The 14,921-nt window shown below is 51.9% G+C and overlaps 2 protein-coding genes across 17 annotated transcripts in view; one reads left to right on the forward strand and one right to left on the reverse strand.

The window, feature by feature from the left end:
* Positions 1-7,679, reverse strand: part of NUCB1 (nucleobindin 1) — a 25,661-nt gene extending 17,982 nt beyond the window's left edge. Inside the window, exons 1-4 of the mRNA XM_017864295.1 lie at positions 7,586-7,679; positions 6,890-7,035; positions 2,822-2,929; positions 1,378-1,510 (exon numbers count right to left, since the gene is read on the reverse strand). Coding sequence (XP_017719784.1) covers positions 1,378-1,510; positions 2,822-2,929; positions 6,890-7,035; positions 7,586-7,592 — 394 coding nt within the window. The 5' untranslated portion in view covers positions 7,593-7,679. The remainder of the gene's footprint in view (positions 1-1,377; positions 1,511-2,821; positions 2,930-6,889; positions 7,036-7,585) is intronic.
* An 86-nt stretch (positions 7,680-7,765) lies between these two features.
* Positions 7,766-14,921, forward strand: part of TULP2 (TUB like protein 2) — an 18,440-nt gene continuing 11,284 nt past the window's right edge. For 6 of the 16 annotated variants that reach the window (XR_001883853.1, XM_017864333.1, XM_017864334.1 and 3 more), the window contains exons 1-6: positions 7,766-7,851; positions 9,581-9,613; positions 10,052-10,103; positions 10,871-10,997; positions 11,433-11,570; positions 11,774-11,938. Coding sequence is in view for 15 of the 16 variants with exons in the window: in XM_017864333.1 (XP_017719822.1) it covers positions 7,790-7,851; positions 9,581-9,613; positions 10,052-10,103; positions 10,871-10,997; positions 11,433-11,570; positions 11,774-11,938 (577 nt within the window). In the remaining variant the exon portion in view is untranslated. Of the gene's footprint in view, positions 7,852-8,727; positions 8,971-9,580; positions 9,614-10,051; positions 10,104-10,870; positions 10,998-11,398; positions 11,571-11,773; positions 11,939-14,921 lie in introns of those variants that run through there. The other 10 variants (XM_017864340.1, XM_017864337.1, XM_017864338.1 and 7 more) reach the window with 10 other exon arrangements.

Below are 14,921 nucleotides of genomic sequence, written 5' to 3' on the forward strand. Positions count from 1 at the left end.
CAAGGAAAAACAGTGTGATCTGATAAACTTCTCCATTTTATCGCTGTACTTATGCAATAGTATGTTCTTAGGAGAATCACACTGAAATGTGTAGGGTGACGAGATGGTGACTTCGGTGAAGTCCCACATGTGAATGACAAAGCAAATGGAGCAAATGTTAACTAGAGAAGCCAGGTCAAGGGTGTTCAGCTATTTTCTGTACTACTCTTACAACTTTTCTAAAAGTTTGAAGTTCTTTCAACTTTTTTTTGAGATGGGATCTTGTTCTGCCGCCCAGGCTGGAGTACAGTGGCACAGTCATGGCTCACTGTAGCCCTGACATCCCAGGCTCAATCATCCTTCCACCTCAGTCTCCTAAGGAGGTGGGACCACAGGCATGCGCCACCATGCCCAGCTCATTTTAAAATATTTTTTATAGCTGGGCACGGTGGCTCAAGCCTGTAATCCCAGCACTTTGGGAGGCCGAGACGGGCGGATCACGAGGTCAGGAGATCGAGACCATCCTGGCTAACACGATGAAACCCCGTCTCTAATACAAATACAAAATACTAGCTGGGCAAGGTGGTGGGCGCCTGTAGTCCCAGCTACTTGGGAGGCTGAGGCAGGAGAATGGCGTAAACCTGGGAGGCGGAGCTTGCAGTGAGCTGAGATCCGGCCACTGCACTCCAGCTCGGGCGACAGAGCAAGACTCCGTCTCAAAAAAAAAAAAATTTTTTTTTATAGACATAGGGTTCTTGCTATGTTGCCCACCTGGTTTTGAATTTCCGGGCTCAAGTGATTCTCCTGCCTCATAAAGTGTTGGAATTGCAGGTGTGAGCCATTGCACCTGGCCTCTACCAGAATTTTAAATGACAATTTTTTTTTTTTTTGAGTCAGAGTTTCACTCTGTTGCCCAGGCTGGAGTGCCATGGCGTGATCTCGGCTCACCGCAACCTCTGCCTCCTGGGTTCAAGTGATTCTCCTGCCTCAGCCTCCCAAGTAGCTGGGATTACAGGCACGTGCCACCACGCCCAGCTAATTTAGTATTTTTAGTAGAGACAGGGTTTCACCATGTTGGCCAGGGTAGTCTTGAACTCCTGACCTCAGGTGATCTGCCTGCTTCAGCCTCTCAAAGTGCTGGGATTACAGGTGTGGGCAACTGTGCCCAGCCCATCATAAAGATTTTTAAAAACAACAAACGGAAACAGAATATAAACAAACAATATTGTAATGTTTGTATTAAATCATGCTAGGAGGAACACTGGGGCAATCTCCCACTCACATTTCACAGCGGGGAGGGAAGCCTCACCTGCTTAGCACACAACCACCTAGAGGCCAGGAGGAGGCCACCCTTCCCCACCCCTCCCTGCCTGTCCCTCCCGCCCTGCCCCTGCTCACTGGGATCCTGCTCGGCGTCCATCTTGGCCTTGAGCAGCATCCGCAGCCGCGATACCTCCTGTCGCTTGAGCTCATCCAGCTTGGTGCGGACATGGTGGCTGACGAAGTCCAGCTCTCGGCTCAGCTTCCCGCTCTGACGGGAGAGGAGACCCTGGTCAGCCTGGGGGCCCGGGAGGGGGCATGCTGGGTGGCCTTGGCCTGATCTCTGTCTTCTCTGGCAGCTTCTTACAAGCTTTCTCATGCCCCAGTCTTATACCGCCTCTTCCCTGCTTATAGTCCCCCAGCTCCTCAGAGTCTCCAGGAAGGACAGCTCCCAGCCCGTCAGCCTGGCATTCAAGGCCCTGCCCACCTCTACTGCCCCATCTCCTGTCATTCATCAAGTCACACGTTTAGGGACAGGTGCGGTGGGTCACACCTGTAATCCCAGCACTTTAGGAGGCTGAGGTGGGAGGATCGCATAAGCCCAGGAGTTCAAGATCAGCCTGGGCAACGTGGCAAGTCCCTGTCTCTAGAAACAATAAAAAATTAGCTGGGCATGGTGGTGAGGCCCAGGCCCACAAGGACAGACCCTGCTACCAGGGTTCAGTGTCCTACTCAGTGAAATGGGGACAATGACAGAGCTCCTAGAGGCCTGACGTGGGAGTTCATGGTGACGTGAGGGACACCAGCACCTCCCTTATTTTGAATTCTTCCTCTGTAGAAGGCACCACAGGAGCATTCTGTTAGTGCAACCCTCTCACAACACTTGCTAAGGAGTGTCACCAAGCTCTTCCAAACCCTTTACACATCTTTCTTTGGAAAATCCAAACCCCAGAATCCTTCCCTGGGAAAATCCAAATCCGAACCCTGCTTTTTACAGATGGGGAAACTGAGGCACGGTGAGGGGAGACCCCATAGCTGGTAAGTGGTGGAGCTGCAACTGAAAGCCTGCCCCACGGGACTCTGCACTAACCTCGTATTCTGTGCTCCCCAAAGCTCTTCCCAGCTTGTGACCCCAAGAAGCAACTTCTCCCTGAGCCTCATTTTGGTGATTTCAAATACAGGCAGAGCTGGAGCCATGTGGCCCCTTTGAAGAAACCAGTGTGGCCGGGCACGGTGGCTCATGCCTGTAATCCCAACACTTTGGGAGGCCGAGATGGGTAGATCACGAGGTCAGGAGTTCGAGACCAGCCTGGCCAACATGGTGAAACTCCATCTCTATTAAAAATACAAAAATTAGTCAGGCGTGGTGGCGTGCGCCTGTAATCCCAGCTACTTGGGAGGTTGAGGCAGGAGAATCGCTTGAACCCGGGAGGCAGAGCTGCAGTGAGCTGAGATCGTACCATTGGACTCCAGCCTGGGTGTCAGAGTGAGACTCTGTCTCAAAAAAAAAAAAACCAGTCCTCTCCTGAACTCTGCCCTCCCAGCACGTACCCCTCCCACAGCCCCACTGCCCCAGCCGCACCTTGATGTCCTCTGCATTGGCAGCTTGCAGCTTCTCTCGGAAATGCCCATCTGTCTCCAGCACATCGATGACCTCCTGGAGGTACCGGTGGTAGTACAGGCCTGTGTCCTGAGGCAACGAGAACAGACATAGCAGCCCCTGCTCCCACCCCCACCCCCACTCTCACTCCTGTTACTGTTATGGCCACTCCCTGGGGCAGCTGACGAGGGACTCAGTTTTTACCTTTTCCCATATATGTAGCAAAGATGAAATGAAAATCACATCAGTGAACACCCAGCCCAATACTGCCCAGAGTGGGTGCTCAGAGTGGACATGACTTGTTGGGAAGCTGTGAATCATACCTTTATCCATCCATCCAACCACCCATTCATCCATGCATCCACCCCCCCCATCCATACATCCCACCCACCCATCCATCCATACATCCCACCCACCCATCCATTCACCCATCATCCATCCATCCATCCATCCATCCACCCATACATCCATCCATCCACACATCCCACCCACCCATCCATTCACCCATCATCCATCCATCCATCCATCCATCCAACCATCCATCCACCCACCCATCCAACCATCCATCCACCCATCCATCCAACCATCTATCTACCCCTCATCCACCCACCCATGCATCCACCCACCCATCCATCCACCCACCCATCCATCCATCCATCCATCCATCCAACCAACCAACCAACCATCTGTCCACCCATCCATCCACCCATCCAAACATCTATCCATTCATCCATCCATCCGTCCATCCACATCCATCCATCCATCCATCCATCCATCCATCCAACCATCTGTCCACCCATCCATCCACCCATCCAAACATCTATCCATTCATCCATCCATCCGTCCATCCATCTGCCCATCCATCCACCCACCCATGCATCCACCAGCCCATTCATCCAACCATCCATGCGCCCATCCATCCACTCATCCACCCACCCATCCATCCACCCGCCCATCCATCTACCTGCCTATCCATCCACTCCCCCGGCCATGCATGCATCCACTCAATCAACGAACATTCACCAGGCCCCTATCATATGCCATACTGTGAACAACACAGATGAAAGTCCCAGGCCTCCTGGTCCCACCCCTGTCATACATAGCTGGGTGTCACTTTATTCTCCCTGGGCCTTTTTTGCTCTTCCTATTTAAAAAATAGGTAGTATATCCTCTGCCTCCCAGATCTGTAGTGAAAAGCAAATAAGATAAATTAGAAAAAATAAATAAATAAAATTACAAAAGAAAGAAGGCCAGGCGTGGTGGCTCAAGCCTGTAATCCCAGTGCTTTGGGAGGCTGAGGCAGGAGGATTGCTTGAGCCCAGGAGTCTGAGGCTGCAGTGCATTATAATCATATCACCTCACTCCAGCCTAGGTGACAGAGCAAGACCTTGTGTCCCAAACAAACAAAAAAAAAATTAAAATTAAAAAAAAGAGAGAGAATTGGCCAGGCATGGTGGCTCATGCCACCATGATTCTAGCACTTTGAGAGGCCAAGGTGGGTGGATTGCTTGAGCTCAAGAGTTCGGGACCAGCCTGGGCAACATAGGGAGACTCCCGTCTCTATAAAAAGAAAAAAATTAGCTGGGCATGGTGGCACACGCCAGTAGTCCCAGCTACTTGGGAGGCTGAGGCAGGAGGATCACTTGAGTCCAGGAGTTCAAGGCTGCAGTGAGCTATGATCCTGCCACTGCACTCCAGCCTGGGCACCAGCACAAGACCCTGTCTATTAGAAATATATATATATATACATTCCTTACCTCTTTACCAAGTCTCACAAGGTCCCACATGATCCACATAATCCCCCTCTCCCCTCCTCCTCACTCACCCTGCTCCAGCCACAGCAGCCTCCTTGATGTCCTCAACTTGCTCTGCTTTCTCCTACCAAGTGGCCTTTGCTCATGCTGTTCCCTCTGCCTGGAATGCTCTTCCCTTCACTTCTCTTCCTTGCTCTTGACTTAACATATCTCTCCAGTTCAGAACTCAGTGGCTCACACCTATAATCCCAGAATTTTGGGAGGCCGAGGTGGGCAGACCACTTGAAGTCAGGAGTTAGAGACTAGCCTGGGCAGTATAATGAAACCCTGTCTCTACCAAAAATACAAAAATATTAGCTAGGCGTGGTAGTACATGCCTGCAGTCCCAGCTACTCCAGAGGCTGAGGCAGAAGGATCGCTTGAGCCTTGGAGACGGAGGTTGCAGTGATTGCACCACTGCGCTCCAGCCTGGGTGACACAGCAAAAATCCATCTCAAAAAAAAAAAAAAAGAAAAAGAAAATGAAAAAATGAGGTGGCTCATGCCTGTAATCCCAGGACTTTGGGAGGCCAAGGCAGGTGGATCACGAGGTCAGGAGATCGAGACCAGCCTGGCCAACATAGTGAAACCCCGTCTCAATTAAAAATACAAAAATTAGCTGTGTATGGTGGTGCACGCCTGTAGTCCCAGCTACTCGGGAGGCTGAGGCAGGAGAATCACCTGAACCTGGGAGGCAGAGGTTGCAGCGAGCCAAGATTGCACCACTGCACTCCAGCCTGGCGACAGAGCAAGCAAGAAAGAAAGAACTCAACTCATGCCTCCCTTCCTCCCTGTCACCCCTGGTGTTCACCCTCATAGAGCCCTGCCCTTCGTCTTCCATCTCCCAGTGAGCAGGGATAGTCCACAGGCACGGGGCATGCATGTGGCTGTGCCCTAACAACTACCACCGTGCCTGGCTCATAGAAGGTGCTCAGGAAACATGTGGAATGGAAGAAAGGAAATGGGACTCAACGAAGCATTCCTGGGTCTGCAAGGATTTCACAGAATAGAGGCCTTACTCGCAGCATGGGGACCAGAAACACCCAATGATCCATTCCAGGGGGTAATGACCAGCCCATTCTTTGTTTTTTTTGAGACAGAGTCTCAAAAAACAGAGTCTTAGAGTCTCAGTTCTGTTGCCCAGGCTAGAGTGCAATGGCGTGATCTCAGCTCACTGCAGCCTCCACCTCCTTGGTTCCAGCAGTTCTCGTGCCTCAGCCTCCCAGAATAGCTGGGATTATATGCATGCCTCACCACGCCCAGCTAATTTTTGTATTTTTGGTAGAGACGGGGTTTTGCCATGTTGGCTAGGCTGGTCTCAAACTCCTGATCTCAAGTGATCTGCCTGCCTCAGCCTCTCAAAATGCTGATATTACAGGCATGAGCCACCACATCCAGCCTGTCTAGCCTTTTTTTTTTTTTTTTGAGATGGAGTCTTGCTCTGTCTCCTAGGCTGGAGTGCAGTGGTGCAATCTCGGCTCACTGCAAGTTCCGCCTCCTGGGTTCACGCCATTCTCCTGCCTCAGCCTCCCAAGTAGCTAGGACTACAGGTGCTCGCCACCATGCCCGGCTAAGTTTTTGTATTTTTAGTAGAGATGGGGTTTCACCGTATTAGCCAGGAAGGTCTCGATCTCCTGACCTCGTGATCCGCCGGCCTCCCAAAGTGCTGGGATTACAGGCTTGAGCCACTGTGCCAGGCCTGACCAGCCTATTCTTATAGGGAGCTATATAGGAAGATTCTGACCACAAGACACGCACTGGTCTTCAGGATCTCCAAAGTTCCAAATCCCTTAAGACCAAAGCTTTTATTGGGTTTGATAAACACATGTTGGAATTAATAAACAAGCAGAGCACCCACCCTTTTGTAATTTAAACTACAACTCCCAAGAGCACCATGAAGTCAGACTACCCCAGCTAGCCAACATCAGCTGCTACTGGGAACTAGCAACATGGTGCTACTGGGAAATGTAGTTTTGTTTGTTTGTTTGTTTTCAGATTCCTTCTTGGGTGGAGAGAATCTTTAAAAAACAGGTTTATTTGGGGCGTGAAGCACACTTTCCACACCTCAGAGTCAGGGACCTCCAGTTTTTCACCAAGTCAAACCCCTGCTACTGGGAGGAATGGCGGGCAAAAGACAAGCTACAACCGTAGGGCCAGTAAGTCACTGGAACATCCACCCTATGGGCACGAGGTCTGCAGGAATTGTAGTACCACTGCAAACACCTGACTGGGCCAAACAGCAGGGCTGGGCCACTCACGGGACTCTCAGTCGCAGGGGTCTCCTCCTTGTTGGGCGCCCCTCGCTCCAGGGGGACAGCCAGCACAGCGCGAAGCAGGACCAGCAGCAGCAGCGGTAACAGAAGGAGGGTTCCTCGGGGCCCAGAGGGAGGCATGGCGGTGTGGTCTGTGGGGGACGGAGGGCTGGATAATGCATAATGTCTGTCCCAAGCCTCTTCCTCCCCTGGAACCAGGAGTTCAGGCCTCCAGTGCCGCCCCCACTTCCAAGACTCAGGACACAAGCATTTCGTTACTCAGGCCCCAGGATTCCAGGCCTCCAGCCTTCCCTTCCTCCAACACAGGAGTCCGGCCCCTCAGACCCAGGAGTCCTGGCTCCCAACACGCTCCTCCCTCACACTCAGGAATCCGGGATCTCCTCCTCCCCCAGACCCTAGAGTCCAGGGTGCCAGCCTCCTCTTTTCCCAGGACCTAAAGTACTGGCACCCAGTGCATCCTCCTCCGGGACCCAGTTTTCCAGCCCTCTGGCCCCCATCCTCCCTAGGACCCAAGAGCCTTGGAACCCTGGCCTCTCACCTCTCCTTTACTGCAGAGGGCGTTTTTCAGGGCCGGCAAGGACCTCCGGTGCGTTCCTGGTGATTTCCCCCCTAGGCCACACCCACTTTTCCACAGAGGCCCCCGCCCCAAAGAGGCCTGATTGGTCCACGCTGGCCCCGTACCTTGCATCCACGTCTAGCGGCCCCGCCCCTTGCCGAAGTCGCTCGCATTTTCGTGAAAGCCTCGCTTCTGTCTCGGAATCCCAGCCTCTTAACGCCACATTTCCCGCCTATGCCAAAAGAAAGAGAAAGCTTTCAAAGACAACTACAACTCCCTGCCGGCCGGGAGAAAAATAACTTCCGCGGGCATAGTGGCCCCTTCGCCTCATGGGAGCTGTAGTTTTGCCCATTTATTTTCGCCCCACGAAGTGCCTGCAATTTACAGCAAGGTAGGAATTGCATAGCCTTCCTTATGAGTTTCTTTCTTCTTATTTTTTGAGACAGGGTTTGCTCTGTCACCCAGTCTGGAGTGCAGTGGCGCAATCACTTCTCACTGCAGCCTCTACCTCCCAGGCCCAAGCAATCCTCCCGCCTCAGCCTCCCAAGTATTTGGGACCACAGGCCACACTACCATACCCGGCTAATATATATATTTTAATTTTAATAAAATATTTAAATATTTAATTCTTTTCAGCCTTTTTTTAACATTCTGTCTTTCACACTTCTCACACTTTTTTTTTTTTTTAAAGAGACGGAAGTCAGGCCAGGCTTGGGAGCTCATGCCCGTAATCCCAGCACTTTGGGAGGCCGAGGTGGGCAGATCACCTGAGATCAAGGGTTTGAGACCAGCCTGACCAACGTGGAGAAACCCCGTCTCCACTAACAATACAAAAATTAGGCAGGCGTGGTGGCGCATGCCTGTAATCCCAGCTACTCAGGAGGCTGAGGCAGGACAATCGTTTGAACCCGAGAGGCGGAGGTTGCAGTGAGCCGAGATCGCGCCAGTGCACTCCAACCTGGGCGACAGAGTGAGACTCCATCTCAAAAAAGAAAAGAAAAAAAGAGACGATGTCTCTGTATTGCTGGTCTGGATCTGGATCTCCTGGGCTCAAGCAATCTTCCCGCCCGGTCTCCACCTCCCAAAGTGTTGGGATTACAGGCGTGAGCCACTGCGCCCCGGCTCTTATAAGTTTCTTGTAAGCGAGATGTGTACAGTGAGGCCGCGAAGTCTCTGGTCTCTTTAAGGAACACCCACACGTCATTCGTGTTCAGAACCCCCGGAGCAGCGTTGCCTGGCTACATCAGTGTCCGAGCTCATAACTTTGTTGGAAGTGGAGAGTGGAAGGTCAGAAGGGAGTGGACCAGGTCATGTCCCAGGGGAAATCCTCCCTCCCTCTGAACCCTCTTTCTTCTCCCTTCTTCGCAGATACGCCGAGATTAGGTCCCCACCTTCCAAACAGAGGATCAGGTATTAGAGATTGGCCAGAGAGGCAAGGTACGGAGGCATCAATGTGAGCAGCCTCTGTAGGCACCTGGTGGGGAGAATGAGTCTCCCAGATCCCAAGCAGGTGGGCAGTGGAGTTCTAGGCCACTGGGGGCTGGGTGTTTGAGGTGCACAGTCCTGAGTGCTGATGCCTGGGTGCTGGAGAATTAGATATTCTGGGGAGAGAGAAGCGGACTTGCGGACACCTGTGGGAAGCTGGAAACAGGCTACTGGATCCCGACAGGAGTGGGTGCTGGGATTCGGGCTGCCTGGGTCCAGGAGCAAATTTAAAGGCAAGGATCAGGCCGGGCACAGTGGCGCATGCCTGTAATCCCAGCACTTTGGAAGGCCAAGGTGGGCGGATCATCTGAGGTCAGGAGTCAAACACCAGCCTGGCCAACATAGTGAAACCCGTTCTCTACTAAAATAAAAAAAAAATTAGGCATAATAGCGCACACCTGTAGTCCCAGCAACTCGGGAGGCTGAGGCAGGAGAATCGCTTGAACCCAGGAGGTGGAGGTTGCAGTGGCTGAGATGGCGCCACTGCACTGTAGCCTGGGTGACAGAGCGAGACTTGGCTGTCTCTAAATAAATAAATAAATCAAGCAAGCAAGCAAGCTAAGGATTAGGTTTTGGTGGGCAGGATCCACTGGGATGTTGGTTCGGATCCTGACTCCTCATTCTTGCTTCTGCAGAATGTCTCAGGATAATGACACATTGAGGAGAGAGTGAGTAGGGGAACAGATGGGTAGGGGTGGAGGTGGAAGGGGCTGGGGACCCCGTGCACTCAGCTCTGGCCTCATAACCATGTTTGCAGGTTCAGCACCATCAGCCTTGCAGGAAGGTGCTGCGGACCTGGACTCCTGTGTCCTAAAGGGAGGGGGCTAGGGTGCAGACTTCTGGGTCTGAAAGAGAAGGGGTTGGGGGCCCCAGACTCCTGAGTCCTGAGACAGGAAGGACCTGGGATCTCTGGGTCCTGGCTTCTGAGGGTCAGTGCCAGGACAAAGGGCCCCATAACTGGTAGAACAAGCTCAGGTTCTGCACCTTTTGTGACCTCACAGGTGCCCAGAACCCAAGTTGGGATAGGGGCAGGATGGAGGAGGGAGGGGCTCTTGGGCAACCGAGGTTCCCTGCAAACTGTCACCATGAGCCTGCATCTCTCTCAGCATCCTGGAGCATGAGCTTGCTGCTCTGAGGCTGCAGAAGCTGGAACAGCAGGTATTGTGCCCAGGAATCTCGCTACTCCAACTCTTCCGCCTTCTGTGCCTCCCCAGGGGCCTCTCCACCAGGTCTTGCTCTAGGACTCCCCGCCCGTGTTGGCTGTCTCTCATCCTTGAGTTTTCCCATTGAGAAATGAGAAAATAGGAATTTGGGGCCGGGCGCGGCAGCTCACGACTGTAATCACAGCACTTTGGGATGCTGAGGCGGGCAGATCACTTGAGGTCAGGAGATCAAGACCAGCCTGGCCAACATGGTGAAACCTGTCTCTACTAAAACAAAAAAAGTAGCAGGGTGTGGTGGCAGGTGCCTGTAATCCCAGCTACTCGGTAGGCTGAGGCAGGAGAATCGTTTGAACCCGGGAGGCAGGGCTGCATTGAGTGGAGATCGTGGTACTGTACTCCAGCCTGGGCAATAGAGCTAGACTGTGTCTCAAAAAGAAAGAAAGAAAAAGAAAAAGAAAAGAAAATACGAATTGGGGGTCCTAAATAAGCAAAAAACCCTTGTGATGAATTTCTAAGGAACAAGCCTTCTAGAAGGCAGGACTCCTGGGTCCTGGGGGAGGAGAGGACAGGATGTCAGGACTCTTGGATCTGAGTTCAAGGGTGGAGTGAGGGAGGAGCAGCTGAAGCACTGAGGGCCTGGACATCTGGGCCCCAGTGGAGAAAGGGGTTCACGAACTCTCGAGCCTTTGCCCCACGCCCCATCTCGCTTCTGTCTTCCCATCTGGTTCCTGCCCCCGACACCCACCTCTCCCATTTCCCCAGCGGCGGCTGTTAGAAAAGAAGCAGCGACAGAAGCGCCAGGAGCTCTTCATGGTTCAGGCCAATCCTGACGCTTCCCTGTGGCTTTGGCGCTCGTGTCTGGAGGAGGAGCGCCTTTTAGATGACAGAGGTGACCAAAGGCCCCTGGGGCTTCTCCTGGGGGCGTTCGCCTGGAGGGCAGGGGCTTGTGGGAGTCGTGGGCGGAGCCTAGTGGAGGAAGGGGTGGAGCCTTAGGGTGCGGACTTGGCGGTGGATGGGGGCGGGCCTTGGCCCAGGAGAGCTTTAGAACAAGGCCTGGGAGCGCCCAGGGGAGAGGCTTATGGGGGCCCCTCCGCGGCAGGACCTGTGAGGGAGGGGTTCGGGGCGGGGCTACAGAGCGCAGGGGCGGTGCATGCTACAACTGGCAAGGGAAAGGGGTAAGAGAATGTGATGATTGGGTTTGGCAGAGCTCGGGGGTGGATCCTGGGAAAGCCGGGACCCCTACCCCAACATCCCAGTGGATCTTGTTTGGTTGCGGACCGGAATTTGTAGATCCTTTTCATGGGCTCGCTGCACCTACTCCCAGGCCCTAGGAACCCTTTCCTCCGGAAGAAAGTGTCAGAGGCACATCTGCCCTCTGGCATCCACAGTGCCCTGGGCACCGTGAGCTGTGGTGGAGACGGCAGGGGCGAGCACGGCCTCCTGACACCCCGGACAGAAGCAGGTATTTGCAAGTCCTTGGACCTCCTAGACCCCAGAACTCCTCTCCTACTAGAATCCAGGAGTCTGGGACCTCAATCCATCTGTCCAAAATACTCAGGAGCTCAGGACCTCACCCACTCCTTCCTCACACCAAGGAGTTCAGATCCTGAGCTGCCTCCTCCTGCAGCATCCAGAAATCCAACTCTCCCCTCCTTCCTTACTCAGTGTTCAGGAATCTCGGTCTCCAGTCCCCTTTCTTATCCTGGCTCCCAGACAATTCCGATCCAGAATTGGAGGAAGTCTCCGTGGAGAATGGTTCGGTCTCTCCCCCACCTTTTAAACAGTCTCCGAGAATCCGACGCAAGGACTGGCAAGCCTGCCAACGACCTGGTAATTTAGGGGACATTGGGATGAAACCTGGGATCCCCTGGTTCATGCAGCAAATCTTCCCCTTTCTTAGGTAGCAGCTTCATTGAGGAATAGTTCACATACCATACAAGTCACCCATTTAAAGTTTACAATTCCATGGTTTCCAGTATACAATTGCCCCTCGGTATCTGCAGGGGATGTGTTGTTCCCTGAACCCCAAAGATACCAAGATCCGCAGATGCTTGAGTCCCTTACATAAAATGGTGTAAAATTTGCATATGAACTATGAACATCCCTCCATATACTGTAAGTCATCTCTAGGTAACTTATAATACCTAATACAGTATAAATGCAATGTAAATAGTTGTTGTTGTTGCTGGGAGGGAGTCTCACTCTGTTGCCCAGGCTGGAGTGCAATGGCGTGATTTCGGCTCACTTTAACCTCCACCTCCCGGGTTCAAGCGATTCTCCTGCCTCAGCCTCCTGAGTAGCTGGGACTACAGGTGCGCACCACCAAGCCCGGCTAATTGTTGTATTTTTAGTAAAGATGGGGTTTCACCACGTTGACCAGACTGGTCTTAAACTCCTGACCTTGTGATCCGCCCACTTCAGCCTCCCAGAGTGCTGGGATTACAGGCGTAAGCCATCATGCCTGGCCTGTAAATAGCTGTTATACTTTATTTTTAAAAATTTTGAGGCCGGGCACGGTGGCTCAAGTCTGTAATCCCAGCACTTTGGGAGTCCGAGACGGGCGGATCACGAGGTCAGGAGATAGAGACCATCCTGGCTAACCCGGTGAAACCCCGTCTCTACTAAAAAAAATACAAAAAACTAGCCGGGCGAGGTGGCGGGCGCCTGTAGTCCCAGCTACTCGGGAGGTTGAGGCAGGAGAATGGCGTGAACCCAGGAGGCAGAGCTTGCAGTGAGCTGAGATCCGGCCACTGCACTCCAGCCTGGGCGACAGAGCGAGACTCTGTCTCAAAAAAAAAAAAAAAAAAAAAAAAAAATTGGGTGGGGTGCGATGGCTCACGCCTGTAATTCCAGCACTTTGGGAGGCTGAAGGTGATTGGTCACTTGAGTCCAGGAGTTTGAGACCAGCCTGGCCAACATGATGAAATCACGTCTCTACTAAAAATACAAAAATTAGCCAGGCAAGGCGGTGCAGGCTTGTAATCCCAACTACTTGGGTGACTGAGGCAGAATAGTCGCTTGAATCCAGGAGGCCCAGGTTGCAGTGAGCCGAGATCATGCCACTGCACTCCAGCCTGGGTGACAAATCAATACTCTGTCTCAAAGAAAAAAAAATTGGTTCTGTTATTTATTGTTGTCTTGTTGTTTTTTAATTTTTTTCCTGAATATTTTGGGTCAGCAGTGGGGATGCGGAGCCTGTAGGATACAGGAGGCTAACTGTATTTACATAATTCTGCAACCATCACCACAATCAATTTTAGAACATTTGTACCACCCCAGATAGAAATCCTGTATCATGGCTGGGCATGGTGGCTCACACCTGTAATCCCAGCACTTTGGGAGGCCAAGGTGGGTGGATCACCTGAGGCCAGGAGTTCAAGACCAGTCTGGCCAACATAGTGAAACCCAGTCTCTACTAAAAATACAAAACTTAGCTGGGTGTGGTGGCAGGCACCTGTAATCCTGAGGTGGGAGAATTGCTTGAACCCAGGAGACAGAGGTTGCAGTGACCTGAGATCAGGCCACTGCATTCCAGCCAGGGTGACAGAGTGAGACTTTGTCTCAAGAAAAAAAAAAATAAAGAAAGAAATAGTGCATCAATTAGCAGTCACCTCTTTTCCATTTACCCCAGCCCTTGGCAAGCACCAATCTCCATTGTCTTCTTAGATTTGGCTATTCTGTACATCTCACACAAATAGAATCATACACTATGTGATCTTTTGTATGTGGCTTCTTTCTTCAATTCTTTTTCTTCTCTTGAGACAGAGTCTTGCTGTGTCTCCCAGGCTGGAGTGCAATGGCGTGATCTCGGTACGCTGCAACCTCCGCCTTCTGGGTTCAAGTGATTCTGCTGCCTCAGCCTCCCGAGTAGCTGGGGCTACAGGCACGCGCCACCATGCCCGGCTAATTTTTTGTGTTTTTTAGTAGAGATGGGGTTTCACCGTGTTGGCGCAGCTGGTCTCAAACTCCTGAACTTGTGACTTGCCTGCCTTGGCCTCCCAAAGTGCTGGGATTACAGGCATGAGCTGCTGCACCTGACCTCTTTTCCTTTGAGATGGGGTGTCACTATGTTGCCTAGGCTGGTCTTGAACTCCTGGGCTCAAGTAAGCCTCCCACCTTGGCCTCCCAAAGTGCTGGGACTATGGGTGTGAGCCACCATGTGTCTTCATTCACTTCATTCACCTAACAATTTTTTTTTTTTTTTTTTTTGAGACGGAGTCTCACTCTGTCACCTAGGCTGTGTGGGGAAAAGAGAGATAGGATTGTTACTGTGTCTATGTAGAAAAAGGAAGACATAAGAAACTCCATTTTGATCTGTACTAAGAAAAGCTGTTTTGCTTTGAGATGCTGTTAATCTGTAACTCTTGTCCCAACCCTGTGCTCACAAAAACATGTGTTGTATTGACTCAAGGTTTAAGGGATTTAGGGCCGTGCAGGATGTGCTTTGGTAAACATGGTTTTGCAGGCAGTATGCTTTGTGAAAGTCTCGCCATTCTTCAGTCTCTATTAACCAGAGACATAATACACTGTGGAAGGCTGCAGGGACCCCTGTCCAAGAAAGCCTGGGTATTGTCCAGGATTCCCCCTACTGAGACAGCCTGAGATATGGCCTCGTGGGAAGAGAAAGACCTTACAGCCTCTCAGCCCGACACCCTTAAAGGGTCAGCGCTGAGGAGGATGAGTGAAAGAGGGAGGCCTCTATGAGGTTGAGATAAGAAGAAGGCATCTGTCTCCTGCACATCTCTGGAAATGGAATGACTCGGTGTAAAGTCGACCATACACTCTATTCTTTTTTTTTTTTTTTTTTTTTTTT

The sequence above is a fragment of the Rhinopithecus bieti genome, unplaced genomic scaffold (genome assembly GCF_001698545.2).
Source record: "Rhinopithecus bieti isolate Rb0 unplaced genomic scaffold, ASM169854v2 scaffold_75559, whole genome shotgun sequence".
NCBI classification, from domain to species: Eukaryota; Metazoa; Chordata; class Mammalia; order Primates; family Cercopithecidae; genus Rhinopithecus; species Rhinopithecus bieti.